Here is a 21,910-nt window from a genome sequence, read left to right as displayed (position 1 = left end):
GTGTTGGGAAAAAATGAGTTCATAAAAACCTTGAGTTTTATAGAAAGCTTAAGCTATATGATCCTGAGGGGATGAATTTGTTTTCAAAATTTTACCATTTTATTTTTCCCCAATTATATGTAAAAATAATTTTTAATATTTGTTTTTAAAATTTTGAGTTTTTCAAATTCTCTCTTTCCCTCCCCACTCCCTCATTGCGAAGGCAAGCAATTTGATATAGGTTATACATGTGCAGTCATGCAAAACATATTTCCACATTAGTCATGTTGTAAAAGAAAACATAGACCCCCCCCCCAAAAAAAAGGCCCAAGAAAAATAAAAAAAAAGTATTGTTCAATCTTTATTCAGACTGCATCAGTTCTTTCTCTCTCTGGGCATTTTTCATCTTAAGTCCTTCAGAGTTGTTTTGGATCACTGCATTGCTGAGAACAGCTAAGTCATTCACAGTTGATCAGAGAGGATAAAATTTGAGGGAAAAACAAACGGACAAAAAATGGAAAAAATTTAATTGTTTTCTTCATCAATGACAGTGGGATAACCACAGCTGGGCTCTGAAAACAGTTTCCAAAACATAAAGAAGGAGAAATGGTATTAAGGAAAACAAAGTCAGGATAATCAGCTAGAATGCAGCCAATACAATTTTGGATGAAATTTAGGGATCAGTTCTCAAGTTGAAAAGGGAAGCATACCAGATACTTAGAAGTAATCATGGATGTTATTACTGCTAAAAAAAAAAGGCTAAAAATATAATAACTAGTGGCCCACAAGCCAACTGTCTTATCTGTAGGAATAAGAAATTGGATGATTCATCAATTCATTCTCAAGTGAAAATACTCATTCTACCAATGCAGGTCAATACGTGCTTTCAACCTACAGTCTTAGAAAATTGTCTAGAGTACTGAGAGGCTAAGTAATCTGCCCAAGGTCATATAGCAAACATATGTCAAAAGTAGGATTTGAACTCGGGTCTTCCCAGCTTCAAGGCGAGATCTTAAGCCAGTATGCCATGATGCCTCTCTTCATTTCTATAAAATCTTTATGAGAACAATTTATACGTCCTAACATAGGCACAATAGATGTTAATATGAGAAGGAAACAAGCAACTTTTCCTAAATGATTTTCTATAGTAGGATATATTTACAATCAAATAACTTACAGAGAAATTTAGCAAAGATGAGATTCCAGTGTGCTTAGTGTTTGATTCAATTTGGCAGTGGAAGATGCATTCTCCAAACAAGATGTTTGCAATGACCACGTTAAGGTCATAACAGATTTCTTGATAGAATTAGCAACAGAATTAACTTTGCTTGATAGTGCCCCGATGAGTAATATCAAATGAGAAATGAAACAGGGAGATACGTGCTCAACAAAGGTTCTTGTCACTATTACAGAATCCAAATGGAAGAGGGGGTCCTTAAAATGCTTTTTGCAGATGACATTGTGCAGTATGCATTAAGATCTAGAATACTGAAAACCTCTTAAATAAGATCCATAATCATTTTTAAGCTAACATTTTTTTCAGACCTTTAAATTTTGAAAAGTGCTCTACATACATTATCTCATTTGATCCTTACAACAACCCTGGTGAGGTGGATGTTACTATTAAATAAGGATGAAAAGACAGAGAATTTAAGTGACTTGCCAGGGTTATACAACTAGTAAATGCCTGGAGCAGGATTTTGGCTCAAGTCTTTCTGATTTCAAGTCCAGCACCCTATCCACTGTGCTATATAGCTGCCTCCTAATCTCTCAAGAGTTCAGCTAACTATCCATTTGTAAAAACCAAGCAGATGAAATATACCTCTTGACCAGACTACCTGATACAGTTGAATGGATAGTACACAGAGCTAGTCTATCAGTACATCAATCAACAAAGTTCCTGAAGCTGGACAACAAAATTGGCTATAATTGAATAGAAGGAAGAGAGTAGACTGCCTTATATTAGAGAATGGAACTCATATGGTACTTTCAATCCAATTCAATCCAACAAACATTTATTAAGTGCGTATGTTGTGCAAAGAAGATACAATTAACTAAAAAGTCAATCCCTGCCCTCAACAAGCTTACAATATAAAGGGAAAGACAACACACAAATGATTCCAAAACTCTCTGAAATAGGAATCCATTTTTTAAACAAAAGTATTCTTCCAATAATGCTATATGACTATAAATTATGGAATACCATAGTCTTTGATGAATCAATCAAAACTACAGGTTGCCCAAAAGACCATGGAGAGACACATGGTGGTTGTAAATAGGCTGTAATGTATTATTAATGCTGAACACATACAAAAAAACCACTAATGCTGAACACATACAAAAAAACCACTAAAGAGATTAATGGAAAATGAGATGAGTTGGTCATGTGGTGTGAAGGATAGGAAATGTGCTCCACTAATATTCATGTAATGTGAAGAGATATAGAAGAAGGCTTTTAGTATGCAGATCTTCTAGAGGATTTGTGGAAACCCATGGACAAGACTAACATAAAATAAGAAGGTACGGATGGGTTAAAATCTCTGTCTTTGAAGAAAGTACCTACATTGATGAGCTGACAAGAGTTGTCTACTCCTCTACCATCTTCTCACCAGCCACCTCATGGCCTGGACTAGAAATCACACCCTGGATATTTTAGACCTTTCAGCTCTGGAACTCCTACCCTGAGGTCCTGGTTTGAGGTAATTTATGTGTGGGTTACTATGCCAAGTTGGATGCTCCAGTTATGCTATTTCTCAATTCCCTCACCCCACTCTCCATTAGCCGTGTCTTTCACAAGCCTCCCAAAATTCTGGGACTATCATCAAATCAATACTACCACTACTACTAGGAAGAGTGTATCTGTTAATCTACTTCCCTATGGTTCCACTCACCATCCTCCTAACTCTCCTTAGAATGGACTATCATCACTTTTGTTTTAATTCCTCCAGTGCTTAGCACAATGCTTAGCACATTGCAAGCTCCTAATTAATGAATTAATTCCTCTGAAATACCAAGGTGTAAGTTGGGTGAATCATGCAGTATTTTAGCTGCTTGGCTTTCTCTTTTCAAAAGAAGTAAAATAATCCAAACGGTGATATCTTAGGATTAGCTATTTTCGGTGATAAAGATTGAATTTCTTGGTGAAATATGCTATATAAATTCCAGATTGTGTTAGCTTTGATTATGAAGTTTTTTAAAAGTAGTGTATGTTGACAAATGTGCCTTATATGTGTATCTGCAAAGGGCATGCACTTTTTGGTTACTCATAGAGGGTCTAAGTTTATTTTGATAAAAACAGATCCTCAGATTGAGGTAACTGTTTTTAAACAAAGCCTCTGAAATGATGGACTGAAATGACCTACCATCATGATCAGGATGTACCCTCTTTTTTGATGGATACTTTTATGCAGAGATAGCTGAAGGACAAGACATAAATAAATGGCTGCCTTTGTAGTTTACAAAATTCCTTGAAATTTTCTCTGGCATATAATGTACTCCAAAATCGGCATGCTGATTCTACAAATTCACTGTGTTTGTTACTTGTTTTCAATTTTAAATCCTATGTTGGGTTCCTTCTACTTATCACAATTCTGAACTGATTCCTATGGTCATCAGATAGCTTACCCTACATGAGGAGGTTACACTAATTTCAGTATTATCCTGAGAAAAATATAATTAAGAAAATATTCTGTAAAATAATGGTAAAGCCATTCTCCAGAAGAGAAATTGTTTTTCATCTGATATTGTTGATTATCCATAATATTAGTTTCATACATGTAGTAAACTGAGAATAGATCAATGTGGTATCCATAAATTAATACATCAAACAAGCATTTATTGGTCATCAGGCACTGTGCTAGGCATTGTGTTTATACAAAAAAAGATAAAAGAAAGTGTTATCACACTGGCAAATGGAGCACTAAAGAAATTCTAAGACTTGAATAGGATCTCAGAGCATATACAGAGAGGTAGAGGCATGGGGAAGACAGTATACTAAGAAATAATCTAGCCAGTGAGAAGACAGACCATAGAAAACATTCTCCTCTCTTTTTTTTCCTGTTTAAACAGCCTCAATTCCCCATTTTTAAAACATAGATAAAGGCAGGAGGAAAGAAAGTTGTTTATAGTGATCTAAAAATACAAAGAAAAATGTCATCTCTCCTTAAAATGCTATTTTAGAAAATAGCATTTCTGCAAAATTATTTGGCGCTGGGTAAAAATTCTAACTCAATGGTAAAAGTAACATAGGATGAGTTTAGTAATGATGTAAAGTAATTTGCACCAGTAACAATGTAAAGTATCTTAGAATCAAAAGATTTTGGAGTTGGAAAGTGTTACTTCATTGCTCAGATAAAGAAACTGAGATTCAGAGGTACAGATGACTAACTCATGGCTGCAAAGGCAGTTAGTGGCAGTCTCTAAAATCTGTTCTCTAAATCCCAGTCTAGGGCTCGTTCTACTTCACCACATCACCAGATTAAAGAAGAATCAAAACACATCGTAGGTGATATATTAATGAGGAATACAACTAGTTTTGGTCATAGTCTTAAAAGTTAAGAATTTAAGATCTGAGTATAGTAAGCAATTTAATTTTTAAAAATCTAATTTGATGAACATTGAATGCTTCTTACATGGGAGGCATTAACCTAGTCAAAGCTATACACAACTAAGAATTACTACATTTAAAATATACACTTTATATCCAACACACAATGATATCATGAAGGAAATTTGAAACTCACAGTCAGAACTGAAAGCAAATCCTCCACACTGCATTCAGGTTTCAAACGATCCTTGAACATCCTGACAGTTGGGTGTTTCAAATAATAATAGGATGCAATTCGGCCAAATGTAAGTGGCTCAATACTACGATTATCCTGTTTTAAGACACATGAAACATTCCACGAATAAAAAGCAGATTTTAAAATGCAGCATAAAGAAAACACAGGTAGTTTTTATTTCAAAATGAGTGTGTTCCAAAAGCTTACTTGAAAATCAGATGTTTTACAGTAAGAACATATTTTTTTCCTTATAGAAACAATGTTATTATTATTTGTGGTTAGGTTCGTAGACCAGCTCACCAACTCAATTTCACCAAAATATAGCTGAAGTACTATATATATGTAAAACTGTAAATGATATGGAGTGCACTTAAAAAAAAAGAAGACTTCTATTTTTATATTTACAAAAAGTATCTAAAACATAATAATACCTAATTGACGTTCTCTTGGTAAACTATCCTGGTGACAAGTCTTAATGTATGCTTGGGGGTAGAAGTTCACTTTGAATCATGTTTGTTGCCGAGCAGTCTCTTAAACATGGCTGAATTTTAGGAAGGCAATACAGAAGCCCTTTCTCCAAAGGGAGAAGGAAACTTTTAAAATTTAAATTGATGTTGACTTGCAGCCGTACCGCTCCAATTTTTAAAAAATTTTCAAGCATTTTTTCCAATTATGCATAAAAGCAATTTTTTAAAAAACATTTATTTAAAAAAATTTTGAGTTCCAAATTCTCTCTCTCCCTGACCTCCCCATTCCCTGAGATGGTAAGCAATTTGATATGGATTATATGTGTACAGTCATACAAAATATATTTTCATATTAGTCATGTTGTAAAAGAAAACACAGATACCCCCCCCCCAAAAAAAGCAAGAAAAATAAAGCAAAAGAAAGTATGCTTCAATTGCATTCAGACTCCATCAGTTCTTTTTCTAAAGGTGGATAGCATTTTTCATCATAAATCCTTCAGATTTGTCTTGGATCACTGTATTGCTAAAAATAGCTAAGTCATTCACAGTTGATCATCATGCAATATTGTTATTACCATGTACAATATTCTCCTGGTTGTGTTCACTTCACTTTGCGTCAATTCATGTAAGTGTTTCCAGGTTTTTCTGAAAGCATCCTGCTTGTCATTTCTTACAGAATAATAGTATTCTATCACAATTATATATCACAACTTGTTTAGCCATTCTCCAAATGATGGACATTTCCTCAATTTCCAATTCTTTGCCACCAGAAAAAGAGCTGCTATAAATATTTTTGTACATATAGGTCTTTTTCCTTTTCTTTTTTTAAATTGATCTCTTTGGGATACAGACCTAGTAGTGGTATCACTGGCTCAAAGGCTATGCACAGTTTTACAGTCCTTTGGACGTAGTTCTAAATTACTTTCCAGACTGGTTGGATCAGTTCACAACTCCACCAATAACATATTAGCATCCTAATTTTCCCACATCCCTTCAAATACTTGTCATTTTCCCTTTCTGTCATATTAGTCAACATGATACATACCTCTCCAATTTCAAGACAATAGGAGTATTCCAATTCAATGAGGGCCTTCTCCACAAGGTTTGAAAGGAACTTGTTCATGGACTCATGGCTCACATCATCCAGGTTATAGTAACTAGAAAAGAACAAAATCATTACAACTAACAGCTTTAAGGCATTTTATATTACATTATCATAATTAAAATTAATCTTAATAATAATCTTAAATAAAAATATTTTAACTTTATGTAGTGTTTTTCTGAAGATTTAAAAACATGTGTTTTATTTCATAGAAACTTATAGAAACAAAGCCAGAAATCATTATCCCCATTTTACAGATGAGCAAACTTATACTGTAAAATAACATCAACTGATTTGGTTGGTAAGTTGGTTAAAGTCACTGCCCTAGGGGTAACTAAGTGGTTGACATTGTTTTAAGGTTACCACCCCCCACTCCTGTCATCTGATGATGACAATGACCATCACCACCACCACTACCACCATCACCCATTCACTCAATTACTGATATAGATTTTACTACATGAAGCAGACAAAATTCTGAATACAAAAAGAGATAATTAGTTAATTACCCACTCTATAAAGATACTGCTAGGCCTAATGGATACAGAAACTTTAGAGTAAACTTAATCCCTGCCCTGAAAGAACTTACCCAGGTAGCTTTATGGAACATAGTAAGCACTTAATAAGTGGTAAATACATTTGAGGACTACTAAATTAGGTATATAGTTCATATTTAAAAGATATTATAATGTTATCAGTGGGAAAGTAATAATTTATTTTTAAAATTGTGTATCTAAACCTCTGATCAGAGTGAGCTATTATCATATAATAAAACTGTTATATTAATTGACAAGAGTGAACTTCTCATAGGTGAATTAATCACTGAGAATAAACTGCTCACTTTTTGAGGTGGATAAACCATTTAGGGCCCAAGGGAGTCATTTGGTAAATTACTATTCCAATGGCATTAAATGAATAAATGTCATCCTGGGCCTAGAAGGTGCTTCATCAGGCTTAAAAAAAATCCAACTTGGTTCTGTAGAGTACACACAAAGCTCACAGGGCTGGCTGCATGTTATGCATGTAAAATAATCATAAGGGCATGTATTTGACCTTTTTTCACCTTTCTACACCCTCTAGAGAATATCATCACCCTTTATAAATCCCTATGATTGGGAAGAATGTGTGTTCTGGCAAAGGTCCAAAAGCAGAGTGGCTATCTCTATACAGTTATAGCAATCCTCTGATTGCTACTCTATACTATGCAAGGTGAAAATTTGTCTCCACATCCCACCACCCCAAGAAAAAGTAAATGGAAAAGAGATTTGGGATTAGGGTAGTGGAATTTAGTTATTCCCAAAGCTGGAACATAGACAGAGGACTTTAAACCTATTGTAGAAAAAGGACATCATACTCATAGTTGGTTAAAAAAAAAAAAGGTGACTTTCAAATAAAGACAGTGGGCCCGCAAAGGGACTAGATACTTCACAACATAAATATTCACAGGATTTAGAAATGCTGAGTAGCAGTATTACTGTCATCAGTCATGTCTCCTTTTTTTCCCCTCAAAGAGGAGGAAAATGGGCTCACTAATACTCTATAAACAAATGCTAAAAATAAACATACTTGGACTCAGATTATAGAGATACTTAAATTAGAAATAATTTGTGAATTTGGTAAAAATATCTCTAAATATGAGGTTTTGCCATTGTTTAAGCCTGATAACAATCTCTTTTCTGAAATTCTAAATTGTGCATTTGTCATTAGTCCCTTGACAGATATGCATTATAATGAAAAGTAGCAAGGCGAAGAAATAACTGAGATGGTTGTTACAATGTTTAAGAGAAAGGCAAAATATACTGTAATTCAATATTTATCTATGCAGAGTACAATCATATGTTAATTATTTAAACCCCTCCCCCAAAAGCAATAGCAAAGTAATACAAAAAGTCTCATTTTAATTTTAATTTTGATAAAAATTAAGTAAATTTTTTCTTAAACTTTTAGAATCACTTGAAAAATTAAAAGTCTTTCCTGAAAAATCTTTAGTCTTGTCCTAAAACAAACATTTATCAATGTAATGATGACCAATTAAACATCAAGCTAGTTCTGCAGATAATTTAAACCAAATGGATTTTGTTACAGTCAGGTAGAAAAAAGTAAAAGACTAAAATTAGTTAAGCATGAGAGAAATTAGTTCCTGTCCTGGTAAACAACTGAAAAAAGTCTTTAGTGAGAAAAATGTTTTTCTGTTCTGGAAGTAAAAATAAAAATACAGGTCATGTAAAGTCTCTTGAAAGACACAATATCCCAAGCTACTTGGAGTTATTAAAAACATTTTTCTCTTTCATTTTTTTACGGAAAAATGAAATTCATCAGCCAAACTTTTGGCAATGACAGCTCACCACATTCTTTTGGCTTTGCTGTTCCTATAAACTTTTTAATGCTGTATTTATCAGCTGTCTGAACTAATATGCATTTAAGAAGTTACTTCTAAATTGAAAACATTGGTGAAAATGTAATTGAATTGCTGCATATGTAGCATTATGATATTCTTGCTAGTAAAAGTTGTATAGCAAAGAAATTATTCTGCTGTACTATTTAAACAAGCTAAAAGGGAGAAACTATTTGGGAAAACACCCATGCCAGTTAAAGTATTTAAAAAAAACATTTTTGAATTTGATGCAATTAAAAAGAGAAAACAGTATGAGAAGGATTTGCAACATATTGAGTCATCAAATTGCTACTGATTTAGAAGATTTCAATACACAATTAGCCTATAAAAACACTGAAATGTCCTGACTATTCTTGCTTTAATGGTGTCATTTTGAGGCCAAAAAGATTTCTAAAATCATCAGTGTCTCCAGTAGTTATTGTTCATCAGTAATTCAGCATTTGTATTTTAAAAAATTTATACCTTCTGGATTTTGTCTTTCACATAATATGCTTTAACGATATACATGTTACAGATGAAGTATGTTTATGTCTAGTCTATTATAAAAATGAGAATGATTTTGTGGTTTTAAGTATTATCTTTAAAATAGGTAAAATAGATCATAGCTTACATTTCTTACATTTTTAAAATAAGCTGTTGCCAAAAAAAAAAAAAGGATAATTAACTGAAAACTTATGTCTCAGAGGAGGTAACACATTATCGGAGAACTGCACTGAAATAGACTGACTTGCTAGAAAACTGTTACCACATTTTTTCCAAGCAACATATCATTTTATTTTCTTACTGAGAAGCTTCCTTTCAATAAAGATCATTTTTTTTTTCAAAATTTGCTTAATTATGTATATGTAGAAACATGTGTGATGAGGAAAGAAGTAGAATTAAATAACATATCAGTATATCATGTCTAAGGACGCTTATACTAAAATACTTATATTTTTAATGACAGTAATTTAGAAATGTGTAATTGATAAATTTCAGAACAGTAGACTTTCAAAGTTATAATCTATGATGTAATAATTAATAAAGGCAATTATTTTAAACCTTGTCCCTTTTGAACAAAAAAATGTGAAACTTCTTATAGCGACGTATTAGTGATTTATTTTAACCAATCTACAGGAAAAAGTGTAGTTTTTCTCACTACTTGGGCTGGGGTTCTAGATCCACTTAAACTATTTTCACATCTTACAAAAGAAATCAGACATTTGAAATGCAGATTTTATAAAAGTTACATTGGAAGTATACATTTTAACAAAAGTAATTGAAGCCGATACAGATGGAAATTCCTTTTTTCCTAGCTGAAAATATAATTTTGAAACAAATGTATTACAGTGTTTTGGGGAACTTAGAACAATTTTTTAGATTCATATACCCTCTTGCGGTAGACTAATATAGTAAGCTTCTACTTACTGAAGGCTGGCTGAACAATTTATACTTACATACACACACACACACACACACACACACACATATATATATATATGTCTGTATTTATTTATGTAGTCACTTGGAAGGGATTATATATCATTTTTTCAATAAGGACAACTATTGAAATTATTCAGTAATTTAAAAAGCAAGTAGCATGTAAGTAAAAAAGGCATGTTTTCATTGTATACTCTTCACAGTGGAAAAATATAATTTATGGGTTATCTTAAGCTGTTATATTCTACAACTGTTTAATTACAGATAAAGAATAAACACAATGCAGTTTCATGCTCACTGCATTGAAATCATCTAATCATTATTTTCCCTTTGCCATAAACAGACAGCCTACCTTTTTATCAGCATGCTATTTCATTTATTTCACAGTGAAACCCAGTTTCACAATAATTGACTTGTCAGAAGCTCTAATTTATGAGGCTGGGCTCTGTAAGCCTTCTCTATATTGGACTCAACCTGCACACAAGCAGGGTTGAATATTTACAATGCTGTTAACAGGTGCTGAGTTGTTTAATGATTCTAATAGCCAGAAGCGTACTGAGAAAGCCAGCGGGATCACAATTACAGGCTGTTTGAACACAACAATTACTCGTCCCCTGAGAGGTGTGAAAGTCAAAGGCAGTTTTATACTGACAGCATCTAGCACATGGACTAGACAAGCTAACTTCCATTAGTAGTCCATTGGGAAAAAGTAATAACACACCCCCTACCTATCATAAAAATTCACAAAGTACATAAAATTTAAACAATCAAAAACTGAAACTAACTTTTTTTTTATTATCCTTAAAATTTGTTATCAAAGGAGAAATCATGTAAGAACTACAACACATGAAACCTGAAATTATTTTTCTAATCTGTGAAAGGATGGAAATTTTACCAGTTAAAAAAGATAAAGAGTCTTTTGCAGCAACATAAAACACAGATAAAGTTACTCCAAACAGTTTGGATTTAATGCAGATAGTGCCAATCGTTTCCTGTTTAGTTTATGTAAACCTGGCCAAAGATCTCTCCGGGAAATTTTTCATCAGTCTTGAAATGCTGCTGCTATAACTGTCAGGACTGGGAAGTCATTTGTTACAACACCATGTTTTTTTATGTTCAGATTATGCAGCAGTAATAATGACACAAATAATGAAAGTAGGTTGTAAGGACAGCTGAAACTACCACAACATTTTTGTCCTAGTATTATTTAAAAGGCTATCTCAGGAGAATAAAGAAAGTAAAACTGACCTACTCAAATTGAATCCAGAACTCAATTTGGAGGATTTTATATTTTCTGAAAACAGTAGCTCATAGATCTAGCTATATTTAAATATAAAATATACATACTATCTGTACGTACATATATCTATTTGCATATGGACATATTGCAAATTATATCAAAACTACACATATTTATCTCATATTTCTATATGTAATATAAAATATAACAAGTTGCATTTATTTAGAAGTATTTAGAATGTAACAAAAACAGATGCAATTTTTGGGAGGCAATCAGAGTGTCACTTAGTTATTATAATAATTATTTTGAATTACATATCAAAGACAACTGAAAATAAAAATAAACATCATCCCCATATACAACTTATTTGTGCTGTGTACCAGGCTTGAATTTGCTTTAAATTTCCATATCAATTTATAATACTCATATTGTATTCTTCCACAAATGCTGAATGGCTGGGAATCAGGGACTATCAAGATTTGAAAATTTTAAGTTGCTAGATATGGTGATACACTGCTATAGTCCCTGTACTGGGGAGGATGAGACTGGTAGAACTGTTGATCTTGGGATTTGGGAGTTCGGTGCTGCAGTAAGGCTAAAGCATCAAGCCAGACACCAACATGGTAAGCCCTAGAAGTGGGGGGCCATTATGCTGCCTAAGGAGGGGCAAACTGTTTCACGTGGAAAATGGAGCAGGTTAAAGCTTCTGTGGTGATTAGCAGTGGGACTGGGCCTGGGAGAAGCTGATGGATGCCCTTCTAGCCTGGGCAACATGGGGAGATCTAATTCTTCCCCCCCCATCCCTCAAATTAATTCACGAGTCATCCAAGGGTCTACGGGAAGAGCATGGTGAACGTAAATAGGCTGTAAGATATTACTAGTCAAGAATTGTGCAGGAAGAGATAAGAATGATGTTTTCAGAGAGATGTATAACTAGGAAAGGATGTAAGCCAGCTATGCAGTAAGAAGAAGGGATAAAGGAAAGACAAACCATGTGTTCCAGTGGAATACACGAAATATTAAGAGGCCTGACACACTGTGTAGACTCTGTTGTGGAAGATTTGAGGAAGGACGAGGTCAAGAGTTGCATAGAATGAGAAGTCCTGAATGGGTTGTGATTTGTATCAGAGTATTCACAGCAATGACATTACCTCTAGTGTTAGTGCTCTTCTTTCCACTCATTGTTATCACGTTATTTTAGGCTTTTGTAATTTCTCACTGGGACTAAAGAAATAGCTTTCCAACTGATCTTCCTGCCTGTTATCCTCCTAATGCACAATCCTGACAATTGGTATAATCAAGTGCTCCCCCCTTTCCCCCCATGTAAAATCCCACCCTCTACTGGAAGCCTTCCCCAACCCCTCAATTCCTGAATCTTCCCGCTGTTAATGATTTCCTATGTATGCTATAAATAGCTTGCATTGTATATATTTATTTGCATGCTGTCTCCTTCATTAGATTGTAAGCTCCTTAAGGGCAGGGACAGTCTTTTGCCTCTTTTTATGCTTGGCACATAGCATGTACTTAATAAATGTTCACTGACTGACTGGAATCAGATGAACTAGATTCCAGACTTGATTCTAAACTAATTAGCTATGTAATCTTGAGCAAGTGACAGCTTTCCAGAGTTATAGCTTTCCTAAGTAAAATGATTAGAAGAATGTATATGAAAGGGTTCTTTTGAAGGGAATCTTAATTTTCTTTGTGTCAGAGACTTCTCTTGTACTCTGGTGAGATCTATGGACCTCTTAGAATAATGTTGTTAAATGCTTAATACAAAATGCATGGCATTACAAAGGAAACTAATTATACTGAAACACAGTTGTCAAAATGTTAAAAAGAAAAAAGAGTTGACAGACCCCAGGACAAGAAAATCCACTTTACAGGATCACAGTATCATAGATTTAAAGCTAGAAGGACCCTCAGAGGTCATCTTATCTAGTCTCCTCATCTTATAAGTGAGGAAATTGAGACCTAAATAATTTTTCCAAAGTCACACAGGTAGTGTCAAAGACGGGATTTGAACCTGGGTTCCCTAACTACAGAGTTAGTGTCCATTCCACTGTAACATAGTCACACATTGTCTCTCCCTTCCTCACAAAACTGTTCTTCTGAAAACCTTAAGATAGTATAAAAATATGCTCTTGTTAGGGTTATTGTCATTGCTACCTCATTCATATCTATTTTGATGGTCTGGGGATGATCATAATTATTGCTTTTATATTTAATGTTTTATGGACAATTGCAAAGGTACCTATTACTGAATACAAGTATTAAAATGTAAACATTTCCTCTTAGGCTCACTGTTGTGCATCCTCAGCACAATTCTAGTAGCATACAGCATAACAGGAATGATATGCACCTAGAACTGTTTCCATACAATTTTGATCTTTGCTATGTCTCTATATTTTGAAAGTTCTTTGTTACACATAACCTGAGGATTATGAGTATTTGGCAAGATGATCTCTATTAAAAACAGTTCTTAATTTTTGTGGGTCAATGTTTCCTCTAAACAGTTGTGAGTAAACAGTTCAGTCCATGATAAGAGGTTGGTTCCGGTTGGTATCCTCCAGGATATTTTCAGGTCACTATTTGTACCAATGCAATTTGTCATCTGTCAGAGCATGAAAGATAGCAGGCATTTGATATTTAACTTATAGCCACTGATTTGTGTCTTGCCAGGTATCAGGTAAGTGCTAAGATTTTGCAGCCTGTTGTGATGTGTTGTACAGTTTTAACCATTTCCTTGCATAATCTATATTGATCATTAAGGATGATCCTTTTGCACATATGAAGCTCAGTATTGCATAGGTGTTAACTGTTTTTTGTTTGTTTGTTTGTTTTTTTTGAAGGGCAAATGTGTTCTTCCCATCCACCTTAGATTTCTGGATCCTGGTAAGTTTCTTAACATATTTAACCATAGCTTTTTCTTTGACGACTTTATGCTGAATGTTTCTTGTCTAGAGGTGGTCAAAGTATTTGTAGGTATCATATGACATCTGTATTCAAGTGTGGATCTCTTTCTTTGTTATATATTACAAATTTTATACTCACTGAATCCAAAAAATTCAATGATACTGTTGGAGATTTCATGAGATGAAGATTTTTTTTTGGGTGGACCCATATAGCTTGAGATCATCCACATCTATCAAGTGATTAATAAGGTACATTGGCTCCACTTCTTAAGTTCAGAAGCCATATTTAGGTGAGATGATAACTGATTTAAGGCTAGACAGAACCATAATGGGCTTACTACCTCTTTGAAAAAGGCAACATTTATATCAACTATTCTTGACATAATCATGTTGGTGAGATGTTATAAACAGAAAGCAGGTTTTTTTTTTCTACTTAAGATAATAGTTTCCTACCTGGACATCAAATACTCTAGTGCTCTTATTGCACTTTGGTATGTTTTATATATTTGCAGTAAGCGAATAAGCTATAACTGAAGAATTGAGTCACAGGACTTGTGAAAAGCAATGAAAATACAGTTATCCCTTCCACATCATGGGGGTTAGGGGTGTGGCACCCCCATAATCTGGAAAATCCACGTAAAATTTTTTGGCTGTACCTTCAGATCAGAGAAGAAGTCTGAATTTTTTCTTTTTCTTTTATGGGGTGTTTACAGTACCTTCTTGTAAAATCTGGGTTAAGCATTTCTGAGTTTCTAAACTTTTTTCTGTTGTCTGTCTGCTGGCCATCCTGTGTTGTCTATGGCTTTTGCAAAGCTCTCCCAAAATTCCCATTTATACTAATTTCTTATGCCAACCCGAGATATATCAAAAGTGCTATATGGCACGAGGGGGCATCCAGTTTAATCCAGTTTAATAATTACTGAATTAACAAATCACTATCTATACTCGTGGGACTTTCTTGCACAACTCAAGCCAATATTGTATGTTTATATGTGTATCTACATTTTTTTTATTCAAACAAGCTGTGACTATTTTATATAGAAAGATAATTGACCCATATTTAGAGAAGCACTGTTTCAATAATTTGCTATGTAATGCCTATTAAGAAAGGTGAGGGTAAGGCTTGTGTCTGAGAAGAAGCTGACAAAGTACTCTGCTAGTAATTCAAGTATCACTATGAAATATTTAAGCCAATAATTGCAGAACTTATCCAACCTCACCACTTGCCTATTTTCATTCACTTCGCCAATTGTTCATCATGTTAATGTACACAAGCTTTCTGTTTCTCATCTCATACAACTCCTGTTTTTGTTGATTTTGACTTCTTATGACCATAGAAATGGTCAGAACATTTCCACAGCCTTCTTTGAAGGTTCAAGTCTTGCTCATGATTTCTTCAGTTCTCATGACTGTTGTTAACTGATGTTGAATTATCATTTTTGTTCTTTATACCATTTTGATGCCTTATACGGATAGTTACTTTTGCTTGTGATTGTTAAAAGAACCTAGAATTTCTGATCTGCTTTTGATTGCCTAGCTTCTTTCTTCATGTTTCATTTTTTCTTATTCTTTTTTGGTAGAAGTGGTCTGCAACTTAAATTCCAGTCTCAGTATGCCCATCTCTTTTTCAGAATCATTTGAGACAGTGGTGCTGATTATGTCATTTGTCTTACTATTAATTTTCATTCAGTGAAAATTTTCAGTGACCTCAGAGACTTTAACTTTTCCTTCTTTGGATTTTAATAGCTCCTCAAATTTATCTTATTTCATTTAATGTAGGTTTAGGAATGAAATTATACTCCCAAATCATGTGGCCAAAAAGATGGTGGACTAGACATTATTTCTCACCTTCAAGACCTTTCAGACCTCTCCAAACTAAGAATTATGCGCATGAGATTAAGAAAGGAATTGCAGCTGTCTCTATAGGCTAATAAAACACAAACCTCAATGAGGTAGCAACTTGATGCACTAATAGCAGAGAAGACTAATCCGTTATCCTAATCAGTAGTATCACCAGGGCCCAAGTGGTGAATGTTTCGGGGATCCTGATAGGCCTTTACAGCTTCCACAGCCGGGTCTTAGGACACACAAAGGAAGTCTCGTTATACATCACTCAGACTGGTGTTCTCTTACTTTGCCATTCCTTCCCTCTACCTGCCATGACATAGATGATGAGCTGTGATTTAAAGATGCTATTATTGGTATCTAATAAATTGCTCTTGTCATTACCGTCTAATTAATGGGGTAGTATTTTCCTAGGCCCATTTTAAGTGCTTGTAGTAATGTAGTAATCTGTAATTTCTATTAACGCTAAAAGTTTAGTAGTGATGAGAAAAGAGATAAATTAGAAATTACTGGGAAAAGTTATAACTGTCCAAGGTAAACATATCAATACATTAACTTGACAGATTGCTCAACCAATGTAAACATATTGATGAATTAATCTGATAGACTGCCCATCCATCATATTTGTTAAATAAATTTTTTCAACATCTTTACTCTTCCAGTGTAGTTATACCAATCTGTTTCTTTTTTGCAATCAAGCTCAAAAAACAGTTTAGCAAAACTAACCAATATACTAATTAAATATGACAAGATATGCAATGTTTTACATGCATGATCCTCCCTCCCCCAACCTCTGCAATAGTCTCAGTGATGCTACATTTGCATATTATGGAATGCTGTAATCAGAGAAAAATTAAAATTATAAATAACAGAAATGGAAAGATGCTTGGCAGGACCTCAGGCAGTATAAAACATACTGTGGATATAAATATCTGGAAAGGGAGGTGGGTTGGTTAAATAGTAAAAATGAGTGACAACATATGGAAAGCTAAAGTAGTGCATTAATAAATCGTATATAGAAAATTTAAGGGAAAACATGAATAAGAAATGAAGAGAATGAAGAGTGAGGACAGGGGAAAGAGAGACCATATGGTAATTTGCCTGTTAGAAGGCCTAAGAATGGCATTTCAAAAGCAAATAAATTTTCAAAAAATTAGGGAAATTATTCAAAAGTATATGAACTTGGATCCTAATTCTGTTGAAGGGGTAGCAATCCCTTAGCACATATATTATTAATCAGTGTGCCCCAGATATCAGGAGGAAACTGCATAAATCGGCAATGGGACCCCAAACGCCTCAGGCCCAATTACTGGAGATGGCCTTTGGAGTCTTTAACAACAGAGACCTAGTTGTAGCAAAGGAAAGAGAATGCAGGGAAAGAGCTAGAGACAGAGAACATGCTCAATTCTTAGCTGCTGCCATGGCTAGGAAAAGACCTGAGGCATGCCCCCTCCAGGGAACCCCTTGGAGGAAGCCCAGCAACTTGGGCAGTGGGGAAACCTGCTTTCAATGCCACAAGGAGGGTCACTGGTCCAAGGAGTGCCCCTCTAGGGCAACCCCCCTGGAAGCCCCCAGGATCAATGCCTCCAGGACCATGCCCAACATGTGGCCAGGAGGAACACAGGAGGAAGGAATGTCCCCAAGGTTGGAAAAGTGGTAGAGCCACCTCCTAGTACCCTGTCCTCCAGGCTTCTCAAGATTTCCAAAAGACAGGAAAGCCTGGGACTTAGCAGTGCTCCTTCTTTCTTCACCTCTCTTGCCGAGCCCTGGGCAAAATTGAGGCTGAAGGTAAGGTTACCCACTTTATCATGGCTACATTCTCTTGTTTTAACTAATTACTCTGGCCCCACCTCCCCCTCAACCCATCGGGTCATGGGTATCGACAGGAAAATTAAGGGATGTTTCCAGACATACCCCGTCCCCTGCCTACTTGAGGATCTGTTGTTTGAACACTCCCTCCTTATGTTCTTCTCTGGCCCTATCCCCTTGTTGGGAGATGACCTGATGGTGACATTGGGGCGCCAATTTTCTCTAGTTAAACCTCACATCTCCATTCTCCCTCTGTTTACCAGACCTCCCCATGTACCCCGAGAGGTGTGGGAGACAGTTGAGCCAATTGTTTGGGATCAGGGAATTCCTACTGTGCCACCCCAGCCACAGTTCTCCTGTGAGATTCTAAAGTGTTCCCCTATCTCCTTCAATATCCAATGAAGCCCAAGGTCTGGGAGGGGCCACAACCATTTAATGCTACTCAAGGCCCTGACTCACTCTCTCTAGAGTGGGGCCCCAACCAGGCTAAAGCTTTTGGTAATTTGAAAACTAAATTGACCACCACTCCAGCATTAGCTTTACCCAATCTAGAAAAACCTTTCATTTAGAAGAGGACAGGATTTGGGAGTCCTGACCCCATGCCAGTTGCCTATTTTTCAAAACAATTAGACTCATTGGCTTCTACAGCTATTCTAATTGAGGAAGCTTCTAAACCTCTAGTTGACCAGCCCTTGGAAGATCTGACTCCCCATAGAGTTCAGGGCATTCTGGAAGCAGAGGGCCACCAGTGGCTGGCTAACCACAAGTTCAACAAATATCAAGCCTTGCTCTTAGATACCCCTGACCTAATTCTTTGGGCATGCCACACACTCCTGAATCAGTGTGGTACACAGAACAAGGGGTTAGAAGAGCTAGGTACAGAGTAGTTGGTCTCCACCACATCACAGAGGTCAAATCTTTGCCCCCTGGGATCCCTGCTCAGAAGGCAGAATTAATAGCACCCACTAGAGCCTAGAGCTAAGGAAAAATAAAAGAGTAAAAGTTTTTACTGACTCAAAATATTCTTTCCGTGTTCTACATGCCCATGGAGCAATTCGGAAAGAAAGGGAATATCTGAGAGCAAAAAACTCTCCATCAAACATACCCTCTTCCTTTTATGTTTTGGCCTTGCCATACTCATCTTTAATTCCCTCCAGGGAATTGTCTTTTCTCTATACTCTGATACTGCCTCTTTGATCCTTTTTTGCTAAACCTCCTTGCCAGGTTTGTCTCCTCCAGGCTCCAAGCCATTAACTTCCAGATGACTGCTCAGACCGTGTACCCCTTGAATGGGATCCATCAAGGCAGGGAGGAAGCAGTTTCAGAAGCCAAGACCCCTTGCCCCAAAGGAATTTGGGTCCCATTTGTTTGAGGGGAGAATGATGGGGCACAGTCTCTGGGAACCCCCTTGAGTTCTCTTTGAATCTTCCAACTAGATCTGGCCTTCCCCTGAGGCCATAGGCCAAATCTCATTACCTCTGCATGGCCTCTGGCTACTTCCACCCTGAATCCCATCAAAATCCCATTCTCTTTTTTCCTGGAGTCTGACCTCTAGTCACTCCAGTCCCATCAAGACTCTCCCTAAGCCCCTCATCCCATCACCCCAGAGGACTTGACCACCCCTAACTCCTTCCCACAGTCTTTCTCTAGCTCTGCTCACATCACAAATGCTCAGGCTCCCCAGGACTCTACCCATTATGGCGAATCTTTAATCAAGTTTGTTTTAATTTGGCTGAAAAAGAAAAAGAAATGAAGAGAATGAGAAGTTGTGAGGGGGAAAAATCCACTGGGAGGGCAAGAGACCTACACCAATGAAATCACAGATCTACCAAAGTGAGTACTTAGAGCTTTCTTCCAAGGAGAGTAATTTTGATAATTTTTCTTAAGGAAAGTAGGATTTTTCAATAATTATTATTTCATGGCCTATTACTTTGCCTTTTTCCTTCTGCTTTCAAAATCAAACAACATGAAAAGGCTAGTCTTACTGAAAATTAGAAAATAAAGAGAATGAGGAAAAAAAGTAATTTCTGAATCCCAATGTTGGAGCATAAGCTGGTATCAGGATGCTGACCTCACCTCTGTGTTGCACATAGTAAGAGCTCAAAAACGTTTGCCAAATGAAAATGCATTATCATGCAACTATATCAATCAGTTTTATTGCTTAAGAATGGCCTGAATCGTCTTCAAAAGATTAAAGTACAGCAAATAAATATGAACAACAGGAGTAGAAAACAAGGAAGGCATTTTCTTAATATTAAAGGAAGGTTATCAACAAGGTAAACTGATATAATCTTTAGCAAGCTGTTACGTGATCTTGAAGATCTTAAGATCTTCAATCTTCTTGAATTATATGTCAGATTCTGAATAAAAGGGATTAATAGATAATTCTAAATCACACTAGTCACTGCCTTTAAACACTTTCAAAATCAAATGACTTTTTTATTACTTGTTTTCTTTTCCTGGATCATCTGGCATAGTAGATTTTAGTGGTTTTGACATGGTGTGGAGGAAAACCAGAAATAAAGAGTATTAAGAGTTCAAGAACTGGATAATCTGCTACTCTAATGAGCACATAATTGTATCTTTGATTCACTAACTACAATATGCCATAAGTTAATTTGCAAAATTACCTCAAACAGCAGCTTTTCCCCTCATGTAATAGTCTAACAAGTTCAATGAAATAGCTATGTGCACAGTCCCTATTTGGGATACTGAAAAGACGGTATATGCTGAAAGACGTATGAATTGTATCTACAAGGTATGAGAATAGTGTTTCATTAGCTGAGTTTTGCGATAAATGCTAAATTTAAAAAAATGTTTTAAGCTAAGTAGTAGGTAAAAGGAAGCTCAAAGAAGAGATAACATTGCTAGGAACAGAAGGGATAGTAATAATGGATCATGAAAAGAATGTAGAAATATTTAAGTCCTATTTTGTTTCTATTTTGTAAAATGGACTAGGAAGAATTGAACAAAAATAGTTAACATGGTTGAAATCAAAGATAAATGCTAAGTTGCTAAGACAACACCTAGTTTTACTGAGTTCAAGTGACTGATAAATATATATATATATATATATATATATATAATATATATACACACACATATGTATTATCTACCTATCTACATCCCTGAGGGTACTATATATTTGAAGAAGCACAGTGAACAGCAGAGGCACCATAGCGTTGGAGAGAGATAACTGTCCTGATTTTAAAACGAGAAGGTAGCTATTTAAAGCCATAGGCTCAGGAGCTGGATACAGATTTCTTATCAAATTCCTAGCAATAGAACTGAATCTGCTGTGTGAGAATCAACATAGTTAAGTATCATTAGTGGTATGGCCACTAGGTTATTAATTTTTTGATCATGGCTATCCACAAAACAAGAAAAAATATGAAATGTCCCTTAGTTTTAATCATTTCTTTGTGTGCCAGTACTATCAGCTAGACTCTTCCTGCTTGCATGGGACCCTTTCTGTGTATAAAGGACAGAGAGAAACTACGTTCCCTTGCCTGGCCTTTTCCTGACTGCAAGCAATGGAGAAAGGTCCTGCTCTCTGTTGATCTCTTAGCCTAGTCTGTTCCTTCTTGCCCAGATGGAGAGAAAAGCCATTCCATCACATTCCCTCCAGTGCTCTCCTAGTCTGGCCTGTCTGCAGGGGAAGAACTGAAACATCATATAGCATCAGTTCCCCACAGTGGACCCATGCCTGAGCTGCTTACCCTGAGAAGACTCTTTAACCTCTTAGGGATGCTGATAACTCAAGGGAACACATTTGTCAATGATTAACAAAATATCTCCCAGTCAAGCCCTCTCAATCCCAGTGATTCTGAACCTCTGCTGTCATTATTCAAACCTGAACCTCATTGGGGTCCCCTATTGCTAATCCCCTCAACATAACCCTTCTCCCCCTCACTAAAGTTACACTCTTAAGCTTTTCACCCCTTACTGTGTTCTCTGA

The 21,910-nt window shown here is 35.7% G+C and overlaps 1 protein-coding gene across 1 annotated transcript in view; it reads right to left on the bottom strand.

Annotated features, from left to right (window-relative positions):
• ASCC3 (activating signal cointegrator 1 complex subunit 3) overlaps positions 1–21,910 on the bottom strand; it is a 399,622-nt gene that overhangs the window by 79,932 nt on the left and 297,780 nt on the right. The window contains exons 35-36 of the mRNA XM_036767945.1: positions 6,273–6,384; positions 4,722–4,856 (exon numbers count right to left, since the gene is read on the bottom strand). Coding sequence (XP_036623840.1) covers positions 4,722–4,856; positions 6,273–6,384 — 247 coding nt within the window. The remainder of the gene's footprint in view (positions 1–4,721; positions 4,857–6,272; positions 6,385–21,910) is intronic.

This window comes from Trichosurus vulpecula, chromosome 7, assembly GCF_011100635.1.
Source record: "Trichosurus vulpecula isolate mTriVul1 chromosome 7, mTriVul1.pri, whole genome shotgun sequence".
In the NCBI taxonomy this organism is placed as follows: Eukaryota; Metazoa; Chordata; class Mammalia; order Diprotodontia; family Phalangeridae; genus Trichosurus; species Trichosurus vulpecula.
The sequence above is the reverse complement of the archived record's forward strand: the minus strand, read 5'-3'. Positions and strand labels throughout refer to the sequence as shown.